A 22,361-nucleotide genomic window follows, 5' to 3' on the forward strand; every position below is an offset into this window, starting at 1 on the left:
GAAGAAGAAAAAGGCAAATAATTTAAAAAAAACTTGAAAAAAAAATAATGAAGGCCAATTGAAAAGTTGCTTAGAATTGGCAATCCTGTTACATACTAAAAGTTAACCTGAAGTTGGACCACTGTCATTTTGCAGGGGTTATATTGCATGTGCAGGCTTGACATAAGGAATGGTGAGGTCTTACTTACCTGCCAGCTCCTTACACCCAAACCCCACCCCAGATATTTCCAAAAACCAACCCCTCTATAGAGGTCGGTCCAAGTTCCACTGTTTCCTACAGGCCCCTGACAGATGCCTGGATATATGAATAGTGATGGGCGAATTTATTCTGCAGGATGTTTAGGTTCATATATAGTGATGGGCGAATTTGTCCCGTTTCGCTTTGCCACGAAATTCGTGAATTTCTAAAACGGGTGAAAAATTTGTGAAACGTGAATTTTGATGCTGGCATCAATTCGCAGGCATCAAAATTGACACCAGTGACAATTTTGGCACCAGCGTCAATCAACGGAGGCCCTCTGACTGTAATGTGTGTCAAATGACAACGGCGTCGGAATTTTTCGCCCCATTTCACGAATTTCGCTGGAAATAAGCGAATTTCGTAACGGGACATATTCGCCTATCACTATATATGAACCTAAACATCCTGCAGAAAAAAGAACAAAAAACTTATATAAACAAAAACTGTAAAACGAGGGGCAGCATTTGCCCCAGTTACAGTAATCCTTGGCAACCCTCCATGAGGTATCATTTACTAGTCTGCTGTTTGACAGCAAAAATGTGATTCTTGGTACTTTCTTGAGACTTTAGGAGGTTTCACCCATCTCTTCTGCTGAACTGAAAAAACTTCGAAATTCAAATTCAAAAAGACCAACTGAAATTAAGTCAAAATTTTGTTTTGGTTGAATAGGTCCATATTTGGCCAAAGGCTGGCATTAGGCTGTGAATTTGTGCTAGTCTATCTACTTCTCTAGCGAATTTTCGCCAGGTACACTTTTAGTAAATTGGCAAAGTGGCAAAATGATGTAACGCTGCCGAATTTTCGCTAGCATTAGCTACTTCGCCAGTTAGTGAATTTGCCCCTTTATTTCTGGTGAACAATCGGAAACCAAGTGAACTGAAAAGGTAGTGTTTGCAGATGAACAACCCTTTTAAGGGAATAAAGAACATGAATAAAGAGAAAAATAGTGGGCCTAGTGGAGAGTGGGCCTGCAGCCTAAGGTTTTCTGGTAGTCGTCTGGCACATGATTCGCAATGCGAAAAGTTATGCCTTTGCGCAAAAAATTTTGCTTTGCGCGAATTTAATATCGGTCTGTCGGCAGCTTTTATTGGCCCGTGTATGGGGGCCTTTACAGTAAATTACAGTATCCCTAAACACATGATAAAGGGGAAAACTCCATCCACGCATTTCATGCAAAGATGATTCCATATAAAATATCAGAGTTTGATTTGCAGCACAAACCTATGGTTCATGGGACATGGATCCTATGAGTTTATGGAGAAAATGCCAATATAACATCTTAATCAAAGCAGCACGACCCTGCCAATCAGTTTCCAGACTGCAGTTCATGCTTGTGCCAAGCCAAACACGGGCGCCTATGGGACCAATCTGACTATATATAGAATATACTCACCAGGATTGGCAATCCTGTAAGAACAATATATATATTTCATAGCTTTTTACTTATTTACAAACCTGATGCAAATTTTTGTTTCTGTTTGAAGAGCGAAGACTGTGATATTTTTCCGAAAGTGTATAAATAATTGAAGCTAATAAATAAATATGTCTCTAATGTGTAACATGATACATGGAGGGATCTCATTATAGGCAATGTAAATGTCAGCCGAGGCATTTTTTAGACAGTGAGCATAATCAATGTGTCATATTTTTCTTGAACACGGCAAAGGAGAAAAAAATAAATAATGTATAAAAGTATAACAACTTTGTAATTGCATTTTCTGTGTTATGCGCTGCACTTGAATATAAATTTGTGTACAATCTTGATATATTGCCGACAGATATTCCGGCACGGATAAGACTTATTAGGTACAAATTAAATATAAACTCAGTTATGGGCTTAAAGTGAGACACAGTTTTTACCAAGTGACATTAGAAAAAGTTTTTGAAACAAGATATTCTGCACTCTACCAGGAGGTAGTAAGGGTTAGCTGCCAACATGTGCCTGTACATATTTATCAAAATCAAAAAATATCTCATCATTTTCTAAAGTCTACTCGGACCAAATCCTCACGGGTTATTTTCCCTTATTTATGAATACATTTTCTGGAAAATTGCGGGGAAAAACTCGAAAAATCAAGAAAATTCTGAATTGTACAATATTTTTGGATTTTCAGCCCAAAAATTCAGATTTTTGCCCAAAAACACAGGCCTTATTTATTAAAAGCCTGAATTTATCTGATTTTTTTAATGAAAAAAGTCAAACCAAACTAGAATCCAAGATTGGAGTTTATTTATTATTAAAAAACATGATTTAATCGGATTGCGAACAAACGAAAATTCGAATCGTACAAGTTTTTCCCAAGTTTTTTTCAGATTTTTGCCTGAAATGTCCAAAATAGTCAGATTTTTGGGCTAATTCCAGCGCAGACCAAAGAAAATTCCAAATATAATATTGACCTCTCCCATTGACTTATATACAATCTCGGTAGGTCTGAGATGCAGTGTTTTCGGATTCAGACTTTTTCCATTCTCAGGATTAATAAATCTCGAAAAAGATGATTTTTTTTTTAACTAAAAATTCAGATTTTATAGTAAAAAAAAAAATAATTTTTTTTTTTGAGTTTTTGGCTTCCGGACTTCAGACCCTCTTAGAATGGGTAGTTCTATGTGGGTTTTGGTTGCTTTTGGGCTAAATGTACAGTATCTACCTTCTCTTAAGCTTATAAATAAGAGTAGATATGCCACAGAAAAGCGTAAACTATCGTCATCCCAGATCATATAATTTCAAAATACAGGTATGAGATCTGTACCAGAAAGCTCCAAATTACGGAAAGGCCATCTCCCATACACTCCTTCATAATCAAATAATACATTTTTCAAGAAATATTTCCTTTTTCTCTGTAATAATAAAACAGTAGCTTGTACTTGATCTAAACAAAGATATAATTAATCCTTATTGAAAGCAGAACCAGCCTATTGGATTTTTTAGTAGACAAACGGGGGAATGTAATAAAAATCGCTAACGGAAAAACTATTCGCAATGCGAAAAGTTATGCCTTTGCGCGAACAAATTTTGCTTTGTGCGAATTTAATATAGCTTTTGCGAGCCCGGAAACTGTTTAGCGACCACTTCCGACAGTGAAAGACCGTTTGCGAATTTTATAGTTTGCGCCAATGCGCAGTCAATGTAATAAAACTTCTTACTGAAAAAGTCGTTATGTTTGCTCCAAAAGATTACGACACCTTCAAGCACTTCTTATGAGTGCGCAATTAAAATTCGCAATGCGCAATTAAAATTCGCAATGCAATAACAGTTTAAGGAACAATATTACATTGCGAGATGTGGATTTTTAGTCTTATTGGTGCGAATTGTTTTGCTCTTTGCGACTTTTATTACATTCCCCTGTTAAGGTATGAAAGATCTGGTAACCGTAATGGGCAGAATTTTCAAAGGTTGAATTTCGAATTTATGTGAATTTTTTCTTTCACTCTAATAAATTAGAATATGTTCACAACTCAAATGGGAGTTTATTTAAGAAAAAATTAGAACGTCTAATATTGGAATAGTCCCGACCTGAGAATTCAAATCAAATTCTAATCGAGTTTCCTTCGAACAAAAGATCTTGATTGTCAAGAAGGCAATTTACATATTCAAATGGCTCAACAGACCTCTGCCATTGACTTGTAAATGGACTCGGTAGGTTTTAGGTGGCGAATATTCGAATTAGAATTGTTTCCATGGTCGAAGTGTGATAAATCTCACATTCAAATGTATATTCAAATTCTGGGAATAATATTCAATTGTGTAAATTTTGACACCAAAAAACAATTTTAAAATTCTAACTTACTATTCTAACCCTTAGGGGCTGATTCACTAAGGGTCGAATATTGAGGGTTAATTAACCCTCGATATTCGACTAGGAATTGAAATCCTTCCACTTCGAATATCGAAGTCGAAGGATTTAGCGCAGATAGTTCGATCGAACGATCGAAGGATTATTCCTTCGATCGAACGATAAAATCCTTCGAATCGAACGATTCGAAGGATTTAAATCCAACGATCGAAGGAATATCCTTCGATCAAAAAAAGTTAGCCAAGCCTATGGGGACCTTCCCCATAGGCTAACATTGACTTCGGTAGCTTTTAGATGCCGAACTCGGGGGTCGAAGTTTTTTTTAAAGAGACAGTACTTCGACTATAGAATGGTCGAATAGTCAAACGATTTTTACTACGAATCCTTCGATTCGAAGTCGTAGTCGAAGGTCGAAGTAGCCCATTCGATGGTCGAAGTAGCCCATTTTACTTCGAATCCTTCACTCGAAGTTAGTGAATCGGCCCCTTAATAAATCTGACCCTAAGTTTAGCCCCTAAGTTTAGTTTCCATTATCCAGAGCTTTAGCTGCTGCAAAGTTAGAACGAAAGGGTTTCTACTCTCTGTAAGTTTTACTTTTTCGGTATAATAAAGCCTGAATCTCTTCATGTTAAAAGAAAAACTGATTATCATTATGCAGAATCCCATCAAGCAATAACCTCGGCGCAAATCTGGAAAGACATATGTTATGGGGTATAAACTTAGTTGTTTTGCTCATTGTGATAAGATGTTCTGTCTGTAAAGATTTCGCTAAAACTTTCAATAAAGGTCATTTCATAGTAATGAAATGGAAATGGTGATAACATGTCTGTTTTAATTTCACAGTATCAGAGACAAGGAAAGGACGTGGACAAAGTCAAACACAGGCTGATAGAAATGGCAAATTATGTGGATAAGGTCAGTTCATTTCTTCTCATAAAGGATCGGATCTGTCTGAAATTATGATTATCTGTGGGGGAAATATTCATATTCATGATTTTTAACTCTCTTAGAGAATCAGACTTATCTGTAGTAGTGGTGCCGCCCAGGCAAATCAGAGATTGTATGGATCAGTTATTTAAGTAAAGTAGGTACCATCCACATATTTGTCTTGAACTGCTGTGAAAACTATGTCCCAGCTGAGAACTCTACTTCAGTGTGATCTGAATATCCTTTCAATATGTTAAACAGCACACCTTTTTTGATCTGCTATTAGTGATGGGCGAATTTGGGGCGTTTCGCTTCGCCGGAAAATGTGCGAATTTCCCACTAAATTCACGAAACGGCACCGGTGTCTCTTTTTTTATGCCGGCGTCCATTTTTTTTTATGCCAGTGAATTTTCACTGCGGTTTCGCGAATTTCTTCGCCGGCGGCGAATCGAGGGAATTCACTGCAAATTCGCGCCTGCTATCCCACAGCCACACTATTATCCCACTGCTACTATAGGCACCATCTCTCCCTACTATACCTGCTATCCCACAGTCACACTCCCTTCCCAGAGACTATTATCCACTGTTACTATAGGCACCATCTCTCCCTACTATACCTGCTATCCCACAGTCACACTCCCTTCCCAGAGACTATTATCCACTGTTACTATAGGCACCATCTCTCCCTACTATACCTGCTATCCCACAGTCACACTCCCTTCCCAGAGACTATTATCCACTGTTACTATAGACACCATCTCTCCCTACTATACCTGCTATCCCACAGTCACACTCCCTTCCCAGAGACTATTATCCACTGTTACTATAGGCACCATCTCTCCCTACTATACCTGCTATCCCACAGTCACACTCCCTTCCCAGAGACTATTATCCACTGTTACTATAGGCACCATCTCTCCCTACTATACCTGCTATCCCACAGTCACACTCCCTTCCCAGAGACTATTATCCACTGTTACTATAGACACCATCTCTCCCTACTATACCTGCTATCCCACAGTCACACTCCCTTCCCAGAGACTATTATCCACTGTTACTATAGGCATCATCTCTCCCTACTATACCTGCTATCCCACAGTCACACTCTCTTCCCAGAGACTATTATCCACTGTTACTGTAGGCACCATCTCTCCCTACTATACCTGCTATCCCACAGTCACACTCTCTTCCCAGAGACTATTATCCACTGTTACTATAGGCACCATCTCTCCCTACTATACCTGCTATCCCACAGTCACACTCCCTTCCCAGAGACTATTATCCCACTGTTACTATAGACACCATCTCTCCCTACTATACCTGCTATCCCACAGTCACACTCCCTTCCCAGAGACTATTATCCACTGTTACTATAGACACAATCTCTCCCTACTATACCTGCTATCCCACAGTTACACTCCCTTCCCAGAGACTATTATCCACTGTTACTATAGGCACCATCTCTCCCTACTATACCTGCTATCCCACAGTCACACTCCCTTCCCAGAGACTATTATCCACTGTTACTATAGGCACCATCTCTCCCTACTATACCTGCTATCCCACAGTCACACTCCCTTCCCAGAGACTATTATCCCACTGTTACTATAGACACCATCTCTCCCTACTATACCTGCTATCCCACAGTCACACTCCCTTCCCAGAGACTATTATCCACTGTTACTATAGACACCATCTCTACTTACTATACCTGCTATCCCACAATCCATGGTCTTAAAAGTCTATAGCTATATATCTATATAGATCTTGCATGTCTACTCTCATTTACTAACATTGCTTAGGATATGCAGTTCAATCCTTTAACAGAAAATAGTGAGAATAATGCTTTCATAGACTGGGATAAGATTGTAGAACCCTTGAGCAGGTCTGATAGAGGCACTGTTACTTTATCCATCATGTTTACCTCTTACGGTCTCATCAGTATCCTCATTAACATAACTTCAATTCTTCTTTGTCTTCACTATTTCCATTTCCGTATGTACCATGCTTTTATTAACGTTGCAAATCCCACAATTTTTTTTCATTTGTTAATGCTTTTGTCAGTCAAGGTCAGTCTGATAATTACAAAACCTGCAACATTTATGACCTCCTGTAACTATCAAGGAAACCCCCCCTGGGGGAATTTATGTAACTCAAATGCCTAGTTACATTTTACAGCAGTAATATTTGCACTTTTTAATGTTGCCTGGCGTGAAGAGCAGTAAAATATGTTTATACGTGCCTTATATAAATAGATTTTGAATATCTGTACTGTAAACTTTATATAATCTCTACAAAATAAGCAAAAATATTATGTCGCCAGCTGGGCACCTTAATGATGAATATTCATTTTTCCCCCCCATAAAATGAATTTTGTGTAGAGATTATATAAAAGCATCTGATTATTAAGCAGCAAATAACCCATGGTAAAATTACTTTAAGTGGAAACTCCAGAGTTTGCAGTCCCTTTATTTCTATGAGATGATAGGGTTTTTATTTTTTAATGATTATAGTTAGTATCGTCTGCTTCTCAACAGCTGCCCAGAGCCCACTGAGCATGTGCAGTATTACTTACTAATGATGTGCGGGTCGACAAAAACTCATGCGTAGTGATGGGCAAATTTGCGCCATTTCGCTGAAAAATTTGTGAATTCGCCGGCGAATTTTTGCTGCGAAATTTCGCGGGCGTTTTGCGAATTTATTCGCTGGCGGCGAATCGCGCAAATTCGCCCATCACTACTCATGTGCCTGCCCACACCCAACTTCGGCTTTCCTTTTATAGACCCGCGCTAACCCGCCCTGCCCCTTTTGTGATGTCATTGGCAAGGCGGGTCAGCGCGTGCCTGTAAAACCAGAAAGCCAGAAGTCGGCAGTGTAAGGTCGCGGGTTGGGAGAGCAGGCACAAGAGCTCAACCCAAACCCGTCCTCGACCCACAAATAGGGGAGCCCGAACCCGCCTGATCTGAGATTAAACCTGCAGTCGGCCACACACATCACTATTACTTACTGCACTCATGGGGGCAGATTCACTAACAGGCGACAAGTGCTAAGTTTCATCCCGGGGCGTTGAACGCTGGCGAGCATTTTATAGCGAAGATGCTCTAGCGTTCATTTGTGCCTACCGAAAATTTGCTAGTGATCTTGCGCTTAGGTCAATTTGCATACAACGGGAAATTTAAAGTTGTATGGACGCCTTTATTATAAATGTTGGTGCAAATGCTTAAAGTTTTTATTGCACATGTCCAGGGAATCTTAATAAAGACAAGAGAATAGATATAATGCCCTACACATGAGCCCACTGTAAAATGAATGTTCCATATGTAATAAAATGTGAGTAGGAACCCAGTTACCCAAGAAAAGGACTTTTGCAGCCAATCCCACTTAAAAAAAAGGAAAAGTCACCAGCATTTTTTGAACTTTAATGAATTTTCGGCTCACAGGATATGATTTAAGTGACAGATTGAGGAAGATCTAGCTATTTTTAACACTTCACCTGGTCTGAGTTGGCGAAGGCAACTCTGGCAAAAGAGGAATTGTTCAGTAAAATCCGCACTTTAGTGAATTAGCGGAGTAGTGCCCGTTCGCCGGATCAAAAATACGCCTGGCGACAGTCTGGTTATTAGTGAATTGGCGCTTGCGTCTGTTAATGCATTGGCGATATTCATAGTAAGAATTTAGTTCTCTTCTAAGCGCATGATCCTGCGATATCAGAACAGCTGTCCATTAAATTAAGCGTGATCTGGATGATCCCGACAGTGATGAGCTAACATCATTTGGGCTTGAATACTTACAACATATCACCATGAAAGGAGGGCCAATGACTTTTAGCATCTTCATAAATGCATGAAACCCCCAAGAAAATGTATCAAGCACTGCAATGCAAGAACCTAAATAAAAGCACTACTGTGTATATTGGCAGAATATGTAATCTGCAGATTACAAGATCTATTTTCTTGTAAAAGATAAAAAAAGAGGATAATGCCAACTGATTTTCTGCTTTACATATTACTAAAATTAAATGTATTGATATATATTAAGGGGATTTTCAAGTTTCTTAATGGCATACAGGTATATATTGAGAGAAAATGTTGTTTCCCATTTTTGTCTTTTCAAGTAAAGCCATCAACTCTCTTTGTTTATCATAGTTTTTCCGGCCACTGAATATTCGAGTGGCTCTGGTCGGAGTGGAGATATGGAGCGATTCAGACAAATGTTCTATAACCCAAGATCCCTTCACCAGTCTCCAAGAGTTTCTGGATTGGAGAAAACTGAAGTTATTACCTCAGAAGCCCCATGACAACGCACAGCTTGTCAGGTCTGCAAATCATCAATTACTTTGTCTGCCTTTCAGTGAGAAGGAAATGTGATAAGCCAAGTTGACTGTGTTATCTGCCATGGTGAAAAGCCACAGGAAGAGTGATTTTCGAGTCATACCTCAAAAATGGGTTTGTTTATTATGCTCTTCCTCTAAAGAGTTGGAAAAGCTCAGTTCATTATTTGAAGCTCTCCCTGTGACGTGTAGAAAGATCGGGACACATTCTCTGATCCGTGGTACATGCGAAGAAAATCATTTCTCTCATGCTGTGACTTGGACAACAGACAAGAGAAACATCTCGCTTTTATTAGAAAACTAACAATTATTCCGCATCCATTTAAATTGTCATCCTAATAATTTAATGAATACTAACCAAGGCTATGATAGGTCAAGCTCCTTCTAGAGTACAGATAAAGTAATTAAGATTCAATTGTGACTTTTTTTTTATTTTTTTTTAAAGGAACATAAAAACTACATAAGTGGTTCCCAAAACTATGGGGCTTTCCCCACCTAGGGGGCAAATGTGCCTGAAGGCCAAATAAGGAGAGTTTTTGTAGAGTAGGCCATTTTGAAATTCTAGATACTCCAGAAACTCCAGCTTGAAGATTAAATAGGGGTGAATACTTTTTTTTGTTTTGCCTGAGTAGCTGAAGAAGCAACATTGACATATAGGTATTTATATAGAGATAGAAAGCAAAGAAAGAGACCTATGATTAAGGGTAGGGACACACTGGGCGATTTGGGGAGTTTTAGTCGCCTGGCGACTAATCGCCGCGACTTTTCTCCCCGAATGCCTCCCCTCGCTCTGCGCCTGGCTAAAATGAAAAATCGCCTGCGCTAATCACACGCGGCGATTCGTTTTCCGAAATCGCCCGAAGTTGCCTCACGAGGAAACTTCGGGCGACTTCGAAAAATACCCTACTATATGGTATCATTACCCAAATAAAAATTTCACCCTATAACAGATTTTGGAAGCTTTGACTGGAGGTTAGAGATGCACTAACCAAGGATAAATCTATTATACTTGGCCCTATTACAGCACTAGAGACCTAAAAAATATCCCACGTATTAAAGATACTACATCTTGTTGCAAAAAACTGCACTTTTCATTTAGTCTGGGCATAGTTTTTATGGAAGCCAAAATACGCCAGTTGGCTTAATTTTAGTCATTTAAAGTTCACCCTCAGTTCTCTGATATCACCAGTGTTCAGCTGTGCACGCCCAATGGCATTTGAAGGAATTAAGTAAGGCTTCTATCTTTCATTTATTCTGTTGTAGTCAAGCTACAACTACCAGCGACAACTCAACTGCCTTTGGCAATCATTGTACGCTGTATGTTGTCGCTCTAAGAACAGTTGCTGTGCTTCGAGCTGCACGGATCAGTGGGTTAATGATAAGATATTTCCTTTGCATTTGAAGTTTTGAAGGGTATAATAGGTCATTTGTATGGATGATACCACAAAATATTCGTTGCAGCCTACCAGATAAAGGCAGCAGAGTATTCCAAGTAAGTAGTAATTTTATCTCTTGGTAGAGCAGTGGGGGGGATCACCATCCTGATATGACTATTTTTAGCGATTCAAAGAACAAACTCGTCTACCTTCAGTCTTGCAGGGCAGCCAAATTGACATATTCCTTATGATCTAACAACATCTCATATTTGAGTTAGTTGGCAGCAAACTTGGCTTTGTTGCCTGAGGACATACTATCTAGATTGCAAACCCTTTTCCCAGTGGATCACAAGTCAATTACATTCTAAAATCCACCCTCACAAGGAGAAATAAAAGCTCTGACAAGGTAGTTAGGCACATGCAAGTTTAATGAGTCTGTGTTCTCTAACAGTGCTCATGCCTTAGACTCTTTTTCAGTGGAACACAAAACCATTTATGATCTGTATTGATTGCATGAATAATAATAAATTCATAGTTAGGGTTCTTTATCTTTATAGCAATGGGACAGTTGGGTTTCTGAAGGCATCATCCAGGAAAAGTGTGGTGATCCAACTAAGGGAAACCCCATGATTCTCAGTGTTGTCAGTGGTAGGTACTCATTGACGTCTATCTACAGAACAAGTACACAACTGGAATGCAATGGTTGCTTCCACTTTTGGGGTTTTCACCATTTCTTGAAAGAAAATTGCAATGACCCTGAAGCCCTTGTCCCATTGACTGTAACCTTGTCATTAATAACTTTTCAATTGAGAATCAATCATTGAGTGGTGCTGCAACAAACACCTATAACTGTGAATATACCTGATGAAGATCTACCAAGGGACTTGTATCTTGCCACCAGTTACAGATAAAGGCAGCGGACCAGCGTACATTAAACTAAGCTTTGCCAAATATTCTGGTAACTGTGCTTTCCCCTTCCTCTGTATGCCGCCATCTATGCTCCATCTATGCTCCAGCAGTTCCATAAGTACTATGACAAATATTCACATGCATAAAATGACAGTACTGTCCTAATGGGAATCAGAGAAAATGAGATGTCTTTCCATTTCAGGAGCTTCAGTTTGAATAATGAAACATTTTCTCTGCAGCAGAGCCAGCAGTGGATTGAATTGTTCAGATGTGATGATGCGAAAAAAGAAAGTTGTATTAAATCTAACGTTCACGCCATCTGTGTTTTTGTTTTTTTTCAGTGGGGTGTATTTCCAAGGCACGACCATCGGTATGGCTCCCATAATGAGCATGTGCACCGCAGATAATTCTGGTGGAATCGTTATGGTAAGTAGCCATCATGTTTAATGCAAAGATGACCGGGCTGGGCTGTTAGGCTGTAGCTGAACTACAACTCCTGGGATCCTTTAACAGATACACATGAAGCTCAGTCAGAGTTGCCTTTAGGGGAAACAGTGATGACCTTCCCTTTGCTCAGCAATTTTTGGGCATTGGCGGAAGATGATTTTGTAGTTGTTGTTGTTTCCGACTGCTAATTAAAGAAATGTTCTACTTCACTTCACTTCTTCATATGCCAGGGCAATTACGAGTATAATACCCTAAAACACATGCAGGGGAATGTAATAAAAGTCGCAAAGAGCAAAACAATTCGCACCAATAAGACTAAAAATCCACATCTCGCAATGTAATATTGTTCCTTAAACTGTTATTGCATTGCGAATTTTAATTGCGCATTGCGAATTTTAATTGCGCACTCATAAGAAGTGCTTGAAGGTGTCGTAATCTTTTAGAGCAAACATAACGACTTTTTCAGTAAGAAGTTATATTACATTGAATGCGCATTGGCGCAAACTATAAAATTCGCAAACGGTCTTTCACTGTCGGAAGTGGTCGCTAAACAGTTTCCGGGCTCGCAAAAGCTATATTAAATTCGCACAAAACAAAATTTGTTCGCGCAAAGGCATAACTTTTCGCATTGCGAATAGTTTTTCCGTTAGCGATTTTTATTACATTCCCCCGATGGCATGATAAGTGCACTGGCATTTTCATTTATTATAGCTCCCAAAGCACAAAAAACGATAAACATAGAGCTACTGTAGCTTCATGTATACTCAGAATACAAGACAATATAAAAATAGTACCTATATCATTTATAATAACATCCTAGAACGTACAGTATATACACAGCAGTGGCTTAACTAGTGTTATACAGGCCCGGGTGGAGGATGTGTGAAACTTTCACTTTAGGGTCAGACTGGGCCCCCCCCATGGGCCTCGCCAGTCCAGTTTTCTGCCTCGATCAGCCATCAGCCAAAGGAAACATTACAAGAGTGCTCTTGGTGTTGCAACCATGATGGGCCCTCAGTCCAAAATGCAGACATCTTCCTATTGGTGAAATTTAAGCATTTTGCTAATTTTTCAGCAAAGTAAAACAGGCCAGTGTTTGTCATCCCTAATCCTGACATTTACCGTTTAGATGCTGGGGGTCTGTTGTTGCCGATTTTGCTTCTGTAGCTGTGGTTTGAATGGGGGGATTTAAAGTACTTTATAAACATGAAAAATGAATTGCCTAGCCCAGTACTTTATAAACATGAAAAAGGAGTTAACTAGCCCACACACTTAGGAGGTTATTTATCAAGGTCCGAATTATTTCTAACATAAAAATCCGATCCACTCCGACTACCCGAAAAAATTGGGTCGGACAAAAATCCCATAACTTCGGAGCTTTGCCTGAAAAGTACAATTTTTTGTAGATTTTCAGCAAATACTATGAATTTTTCTGAGTTTTCTGACTTTTTGGTTCAAAATCCCCAAAATGATTGGATATCAGTACGGACAGCAGCGCAGACACTGGGACCTTCCCCATTGACTTATACAGGAGAGCTTTGAGATGCCGTATTCGGAGTCGGACTTTTAAGACCATCAGGCTTTAATAAAGGTTTTATTTTTAGTCCAAAAACTATTCGAATTATTCGGCTATTCAGAGCATAATAAACAACCCCTTAAATATTGTTTTATATTTCTTTTGCTTAAAGCAAGCAACTAAAAAGGAAACACAACTGTGTATATTTTCCCTTTGATACTTATTGTATGTCAATGTCAATCTATTAAAAAAAACTCATAGCCCTAGTAAATTATTTTGATTGGAACATTTAAACACCGATCATAAATTAAGTAGCGGCAATTTTTAATTACCCAATAAAAATGAGACCTAGGCAGTAAATAGAGAACCACAAACTGACTTGTTCTCATAATGACTCCAGTAATTGTTTTCTTAGTGCTGAGCCTTTCAGCGCTGACGCCTGCAAATGCCCATCATGAATGTTTTATGGAGGAACGGATTAAAGGCTCTGTTAACTCCTTGAAATCCAAAGTGGTCCAATGTTTGAACATTTTTCCAGTTTATCTTATGCTGTATAGAGATATATGTGTCCGTATGCTCATCTATGTCATAGTTAACAAGTCATTTTGAGAGTGTCCTGTATTATTGCTTGTTTGGGTGCTCATTTATGCCAATGCTACTTGGTAAATGTGCCAAATGAGCCAAGTCTGCAGTAACCTCCTGGTGTTTTGGGGAATTTTGGTCTAAGCCTCCCTTTAAAACCAACATTTGCTCAGGGTCTCCCTATTTTTACATAATGGTTACATATACCATAATAACATTGTTGCATCAGCAATTCATCCATAGTTCTAAGAATATTCAGGGCAGTCAATAGGTGTTCTATCCAAATCTAACACTAATTCAGCACCACCCGTCTAATTCTTGTAACTGGCTACTTTATATAAGCCACAGCCATCATTACTGAGTGATGCAACAATGACACAATGACGCTACAATGTCATTCTTTACATGTCTGTGCTGCTTACTTTTTGGCAACAGTTTGGGAAGGCCCTGTCCTGTTTATACAGGATAATAACCACAAAATAAGTTTGTACAGAATGGTTTTTCAAAGAGCTGGCAGTGAAGGAACTTGATGGACCTGGACAGAGCCCTACCTCGGCCCCACTGGACACCTTTGAAATTAATTGAAATCCCAATTGTGAGCTGAGCCTGATGTCCAGCATCAGTATCCAGCTTCCTGCAAATAAATGGGAGCAAATAAATGTTCAAACATGTAGTGAAAAGTCTTTCCAAAAGAGTAGAAGCTTAAGGTTGTTTTGGAAGTAAAGAGAACCAAAATGTTATATTAATACCCTTCAAATGAAATGAAGGCCACACTGGCGTTGCTATAAAACAAATATAAATTTATCCTAACTGTACTTCAGTTTACACCCCTATCCCAATAATTCTCTGGGCCCCACAGTTTGGAAACTCATTGCTAATTTTATTCATGACCACCTTCCCCAGGGATTGCATCTTTTCAATGCATTGATGTGATTTATAAAACTATATACAAACAAATAACTAGTCTCCGAGGCCTGATTGTGTTCAGGAATTTGTGGTTGGAAAATAACAGTATTCATATTTTGTTTGATGGTTTGTGTTCCTAATTATTTTGCATACCATAAAAACAATGTTTGATAACCTTACTGAGCTTCTAAAGCGGGTCAAGAGAATTTGTTTTTGTTATAAATGAACAACATGTTGCATTTCCTATTGATAGAAGAGCTGTGAGGCAGCTGGGTGATTAGCAGTGGTACCTGGGGTCCTAGGTTTGATTCCAGCCAGGACTTTGTCTGCAAGGAGTTTGTCTGTTCTCTCTGTGCCTGTGTGGGTTTCCTTTGGGTGCTCCATTTTTCTACCAAACTCCATTGGGGGGCATTGGGGGTGCACCGGGGATGAAACATCAAGGGCCATCCCTTCAACCAACAGGACCCCCTCCCATTGTCCCTTATCGTCATCCTTCTCCTTCACTCAACTCGGGGCCTGGGCCGGTGGGACAGTGGATCCAACCCTGGGTATTTTTTCTCAGATCCTGACTTTCCCTACTGTGATAGGGTCCTCAGAATGTTAGCTCCTATGAGTCACGGACTGTTGTATAATCTCTGTGTCAGCATTATACAAGTAATACATATTTAATTATTGCAGTGAGTTTGGGTTGGGCAAGATATGTATACTGCATGTATATTTCTGCTGGCTCCTTCCCTGTCCTGAGGAAGGGATTGGGTTACACACCTTCCCGAAATGTTGTATATGGTGTGAAATGGTGTCAATGGTGTCAAAACTACATGGAATAAACACAAGAACATTTTTACTGCAAGTGGACAGGCTTTTTCCTTTGCTTAATGGTTCACTGGTAGGAAGGTGCCAGTTATATCCACTGTGTGGCCCCTTTTTGCCTTTTTGATATAAAGTTTCTGCTGTCTCCTTTATCTGCTCCACTATGGGGCAGATTTATCAAGGGTCGAAATGAATTCGAGGGAATTTTCGAAGTAAAAAAATTCGAAATTCAAAGTAATTTTTTTGATACTTCGACCATCGAATAGGATACTAAGGGGCACATTTACTAAGATCGAGTGAAGAATTAGAATGAAAAAAACGTAGAATGTCGAAAGGGTTTTTTTGGCTACTTCGACCTTTGACTACGACTTCGAATCGAACGATTCGAACTAAAAGTCGTTTGACTATTCGACCATTCGATAATCGAAGTACTGTCTCTTTAAAAAAACTTCGATTTCAATACTTCACCAAATTAAACCTGCCGAAGTGCTATGTTAGCCTATGGGGACCTTCTAGAGCATTTTTCTAAGTTTTTGAAAGTCGAAGTAAAATCATTCGATCGATCACTGAAATCCTTTGAATCGTTCGATTCGAAGGATTTAATAGTGCGATTGAACGATTTTACTTCGACCGCAGGATACCCAAATTCGATGAAAAAAACTTTGACATCGATATTCGAAGTCGAAGTATTTCAATTCGTTGGTCCAATTTAGAAGTATTTTTAACTTCGAAATTTGACCCTTGATAAATCTGCCCCTATGTGTTGGATACAACATAACTCTTAATATTCCACTAGTCATATGACATCAATTACTCCACCATCGTTTACAGTACAAAAGGTTCATTTCCTGCACTCTGGCTTCCGATAGGGAACAGATTTATTTCTTCCCTGATCCTTTTCACCTTTTATAGCTTTCAAAATATTGCAAACTGATATCTCTGCGAAATGGGGCATATTTTGGTTACATCAATCACATACTGGATTTAGCGGAATAGCTGAAACCTTCCTTTTAATAACGAAACCCCCACCAGGACGCAAAACAATTAAAGCATGTTTATATAAAGCATAGAGTTCCGGGAATCTAGAGGGTTTATTATTGAGGCCGGCCTATGAATTAAGCTGTATTTTTATAGCTTTATTGGTATGATCATTGAATAAGAGGAAAAGCCCATATGAGCCATATTAAGCTGTATGTCCAACAATAATGACCAACTTATTATTACAACTTGTTTAACCCTTTCACCAAAATAATTGCTGTCATTTTGGGCAACCTAGAAGGTTAATTTATTTCACCCTCTCTTCCCCCAAAAGGATTACACAACAGCATTCATCACGCTCCGATAATCATCTTCAGCTTATTGGGGCGGAAAGGTCCATATGTGCATTCAACGCTGTCTTTGTCGGTGAAATAAAGTAGATATTTTCTAAGAAAGTCAACAAAATCTCTCTTCTGCCACACACACACACTTATAGAAACATAAATATAAGATTGCTTTGTGTCGATTTCTAGAAATTGGTGATGTGTTATGATAGACATCCAGAACCCCCGCGATCAGGAAGGAAGTGTCAACAGAGCCATCAGCAACTCCATAACAATGGAGACAGGACAGGTTCAAAGCTCTTAGGCTTCAATGATTTTAATCACATAGTAGAGCATCCTAGTAAAGGGGGTAATGTGCTTCAGGAGACAGCAGCACCTATCTGACAACTACATTAAAAAAACATAATTACACTGAAACCGGTAGCAGTCATTGCAAATAGAGCTGTCGAGCTGAGTTCTCAAGGAGAGAGTAACTGCCAGAGTTGTTGATGTTTTAATGTTCACTGTCTGGCACCCAAGGAGATTGGCAGGCCATTAAGTAATTAATTTTGTTGTGTTTAAGATAAAAACAGCATTTAGGTAAGTGCTGCTCAAAAACATGAGATGTACAAATTCATAGGTGAAATAATTTGGGTGATAATTAGCATGCATGAAGGAAGTGCCAACCTGTTCTTTAGTGCAGAGCCATGGAGACTGACAGCGCAAAGCAAACGAAGACAGCAAGAATTAAGCTAACAATAGGAGAGATGCTAAAGTTGGCTTTTTCATGCACTAATATGATGCCATTTATTGTATGCTGGCATTCCTAAATCAGCTGAGAAAAATGTATTTGCTCTGGAGGACCATTCCCAAGGATTCGTTAATTAAATTAGCGTTGAAAAACAGATTTATGATATGAAACAATATATAAAATGTCATATATACATGCCATATATGTCATTCTAGCTTATTCCAGGCACAGGGTTTTATTGTAATCCAATATTTATCATTTATTTAGAGCTGACATGTTTCACAGCACTTTACAGAGCCCCTGCCAGAGTAAAGCTTGCAATCTAAGGTTTCTATTACATTCACAGATCATGATTAACTTATTAGGAGCCAATTATCCTGCCAGTATGTTTTTGGAGAGTGGGAGGAAACCCATGCAAGCACAGGGAGAACATACTCCTCACAGGAGCCAAACCCAATGTCCAAGTTCTAACTAGTGATGAGCGAATGTATTCACCAGCCATGGATTCGCAGCTAAATTCCGAATTTTGCCATGTGCGAATTTTTGTCACAAAACTGTGCCGAAAATGTGCAGTGGAAAAAACGCCCACAAGGAAGAACGTACATTGACTTTAATGCATTCGGAAACGCCCAATGACTTTACTTCATTACGACAAAATAATAAGAAAAAACACCCATTGACCTTAATGCATTTGGAGTAAGAAAAATTGTTGCGCACGTAAACAATAGTCGCACGTAAAAACGCCCATTGACTTCAATGCGTTTCACAAATTTTTTGCAGATTTGCTAACCACTAGTTCTTACCACTACATAACCATGTTGCCCACCAAGCAATCTCTAAAAGAAAATTAGGCACCAACATTTGCTTAAAGGCCATGGCACACAGCAAATGTTAGTCAAACAAATGATTAATGCACCACCCGGAATCATGCCCTTACAGGCTGCAGAAAAATATGTAAAGGAACGTAATCAGATGCTTCTTTTTGTTTCTATATCTCTTCTAAATATATTTTGCAAACAAATCAATAGACTGGGGTTCAGATAAGAGATCTACGGCACAACTGAAATCATACAAATGGGTAGAAGCATACAGAAGGCAAAAAATGGCCATAACTTTTTTTAGGATTGAATTAAATCATTGTTCGGAGGCTCAAATATACCGTTATTTTTTTTTTTTTTTGTAGGACCATTCTGGAAATCCTCTTGGGGCTGCTGTGACGCTTGCACATGAACTTGGGCACAACTTTGGCATGAATCATGACACATTGGAAAGAGGGTGTAACTGCCGAGGTTCAGCTGATAATGGGGGCTGCATAATGACTCCATCTACTGCGTAAGTACCAATAGGCTGGACATTTGTTTTTCATGAGATAAATGAGAAGTTTTTATGTTTTTGTTGTCAAGTTATACCTCTAGGTTATGCATTAAAAGAAAAAACAAATACAGAAACAGTTCCCCCACAGTGACTGTTCTCCATGCAGAGTGTGCTTTATGAGAGAGAATGTAGTATGTAGAAAGTGTAGTATGTCAAGGAGTAGAACTTCCTCAGTTGCACATGCTATGATATGTGTTCAGTTCTGATGGGTAGGTTCACCCTACAGTCTGTCAATGGAAGTTCAACCCCCACCAAAAGTATACACTACACCAGTGGTTGTCATAAGTTTTCACAAAAGCTCCAATTAAATGGTCAACCTTTGGCCAGGCCTCTCCTTGGAGACTCGGCCTTTGGAGAGGCCCACCATAGCTCTGAAATAAGTACAAATATAAGGAAATATTTGCATTTCAGTCCATCAGCCATAGTTTCTAACATATGTAAGAACTTGGTGAGTTCAAAAATAATTATTAAAAAATAACAGCACATCCATTTTTATTTTAATACCTCATTTATTATGGACGTGTCATGATTATTGTAATGGTGAAGTGAACACATTTTTTGCTCTCAGTCATGATGGTAAGAGAAACTGTATGGTAACATATGAATCATATGAAATTTCCCTTCCCAGTGATTGTCAGTCTTGTCCGTCTTGCAGATTGACAGGACAATGAGGTCCCAAGTGTTCATCATGTGGGCCACCCACAGCTGTTTATGTAACTAGTGCATTAGTCAAAAGAGTTCCTGGAGGCATCTTGATCCTGCTGTGCAACAATCCAGATGAATAAATAGTTGGGGATAACATATATTCATCTATCTTTGTTGAACAGTTGGAAAAGTGTTCAAATTGGGAGCTGATTGAAAGCTCATCCACTGCCATTATTTTGGCTCATTTACCAACACTGCAACTTGTGAGATTATGATATAACTACATTTGTTGAGCCCTCTGCTGGTAGAGAAAAGAAAGGGTTGTTGTGACTTGCATAGTGAAATTTGCCAAGTTAGTTAATGAATAGCAATGTTTTTGTCAGAAACCATTTATCCGCGTTCATCCTTTACCCACCTGCAAACCAATAGGTCACTTTTTTTATCTGCTGGCCTGCCAGTGGATAAAAAATGTAATGTATGGTTGACCTTTGCCTTTGCAACCATAGTATTGGCTGACTCTCTATTAGACGGTCTAATCATTGGTCAGTCCAATCACATGCAACTTGGTCCAACATCCATAATATCAAATATCACCAATCTGATTAGCCCTCAAGCCAAAGAACTAGAGAACATGTGGATTCAGTATAACTTTAGGGTGGCCAGTGAGCTCCCATAAATGCTCTTGGACATCATGGGATGACTGTTGTGCGTAATCCAATGCATTTGTCTTTGCATTTGAATTATTAAAGACCATTAAAGTATTCTGATGTAAATTATTTCCAACTTCACTGTTTCCATGGTTCTACTACTCCACAGAAGGCTTAGAATATAATTGTTCCCCCAACCCCCCCCCCCCCAAAATCCCTGGTCCTTCAGCAATTGGTGGTGGGATAATAATATCCAGTTCCTGAAGGCTGAAAGTTGGACATGTATGATGTATAATGACTTCATGTCACATGATCAGCCATATCTCACTCTCTCCATATACCTTATATACTGAAAATATCTAACCATGGTAAATATATAGTTACCAGCTGGACATGCCAAATGTTTGCAGATGGGGTAAACCTTGTTTTGATTTGGTTTACCATGGTACATGTAGATTTGTATCAACATTTTCCACCCAACAGGCCTATCTGATGTTTGGGCAGAGTAAACCCCTTTAAAATCTGTAATCAGTTGGTGATAAAAGATGTTTGTGCAGATCTATAACTCCTGGTATGCCCTGCAAATGATGCTATGGTTTGCTGGATAGGATAAAGCTGCCTATTGAAGTTTCTATTATGTTACTGCCCATAAATACTTTATACCAGAAAGTCCACAGGTGCACACAGTACAATAATCTTAGCAGCCCTGCAAAAAAAAGAAATTTTAAGCTAAAATTTTACTAGATTCTTCTCCATTGGGGGAAAAAATGTTGTAGTAAATCAATAGTGTTATGGTTAAAAGCTCGGCTATCCCCTACCTGTCATATTGGCTGTAATTTTGAAATATATCCATGTATTTGCCGTTTGATGGGAACGAGATAACACATTTCCCTACAAATCAAGCCTGCCATTTCCAATAAGCAGAGATTCACAAAACTGAGAATAATGTGCAAGAGGGAAAATCATTGCTGCTCGCTATAAAGTAAGTCATAGAGGAAAAAGATTTGAAAGCAAAGAGAAGAGCAGAAAAGATAATGTTTAAGAGCCACGGGTTACCCGCCATGGAGAGCTGAAGTGAAAAGAGAAAACAAGAAGTTCTATGCGGGCTCATTATAATGGCAGGCATTTTCCAACTGTGAGGTCAGACTTATGGCAATCTAGTCATTTGCTGATGGGTTCCTTGTGCTTCACGCATGGTGGCCGCTTCTGCTGCACTGAAAAAAATGAAGATTCTTAAAATAGGAATATTTAAGAGAAAGTATAATATCAGTAGAGCTGTTTCAAATGAGGGAGAACTTGGGATTGTCCCTGATAAGCAAGCCAGGTGAATACAAAGAACCACTGATATCTTTCCATAGAAAATGTGTGCTAGTGATCTAAATGGAGTGACACGGTGGGTACAACCATCCAAACCTATATGTTTAGGTAAAATATGCTCCATCTGTAAGGACAACTCCATCAGAGAAAGGACAACAAAGATTCCCTTTATTGCTTAGTAGATTTGGGGCTCAAACCACCTGTGCAGTCCAACATGTCCCTAGCTTCATTAGTATATCACACGGTTCTAGAGATATGAGAATGATCTAGTCGCCATTCTGCTGTACATCAAGGGCAGTGATCCCCAACCAGTGGCTCATGTGCAACATGTTGCCAAGCCCTTGGATGTTGCTCCCAGTGGCCTCAAAGCAGGTGCTTCTTTTTGAATCTCTGGTCTGAAGGCAAGTTTTGGTTGTATAAAAACCATGTGTACTGCCAAAAAGAATCTCCTGTAGGCTGCCAGTCCACATATGGGCTACCAAATAGCC

At 39.1% G+C, this 22,361-nt stretch overlaps 1 protein-coding gene across 1 annotated transcript in view; it reads left to right on the forward strand.

Moving 5' to 3' along the window:
• adam12.S (ADAM metallopeptidase domain 12 S homeolog) overlaps positions 1 to 22,361 on the forward strand; it is a 293,766-nt gene that overhangs the window by 177,764 nt on the left and 93,641 nt on the right. The window contains exons 8-11 of the mRNA XM_018227401.2: positions 4,879 to 4,950; positions 9,108 to 9,277; positions 11,919 to 12,003; positions 19,074 to 19,222. Of these exons, the coding sequence (XP_018082890.1) occupies positions 4,879 to 4,950; positions 9,108 to 9,277; positions 11,919 to 12,003; positions 19,074 to 19,222 (476 nt within the window). The remainder of the gene's footprint in view (positions 1 to 4,878; positions 4,951 to 9,107; positions 9,278 to 11,918; positions 12,004 to 19,073; positions 19,223 to 22,361) is intronic.

This window comes from Xenopus laevis, chromosome 7S, assembly GCF_017654675.1.
Source record: "Xenopus laevis strain J_2021 chromosome 7S, Xenopus_laevis_v10.1, whole genome shotgun sequence".
In the NCBI taxonomy this organism is placed as follows: domain Eukaryota; kingdom Metazoa; phylum Chordata; class Amphibia; order Anura; family Pipidae; genus Xenopus; species Xenopus laevis.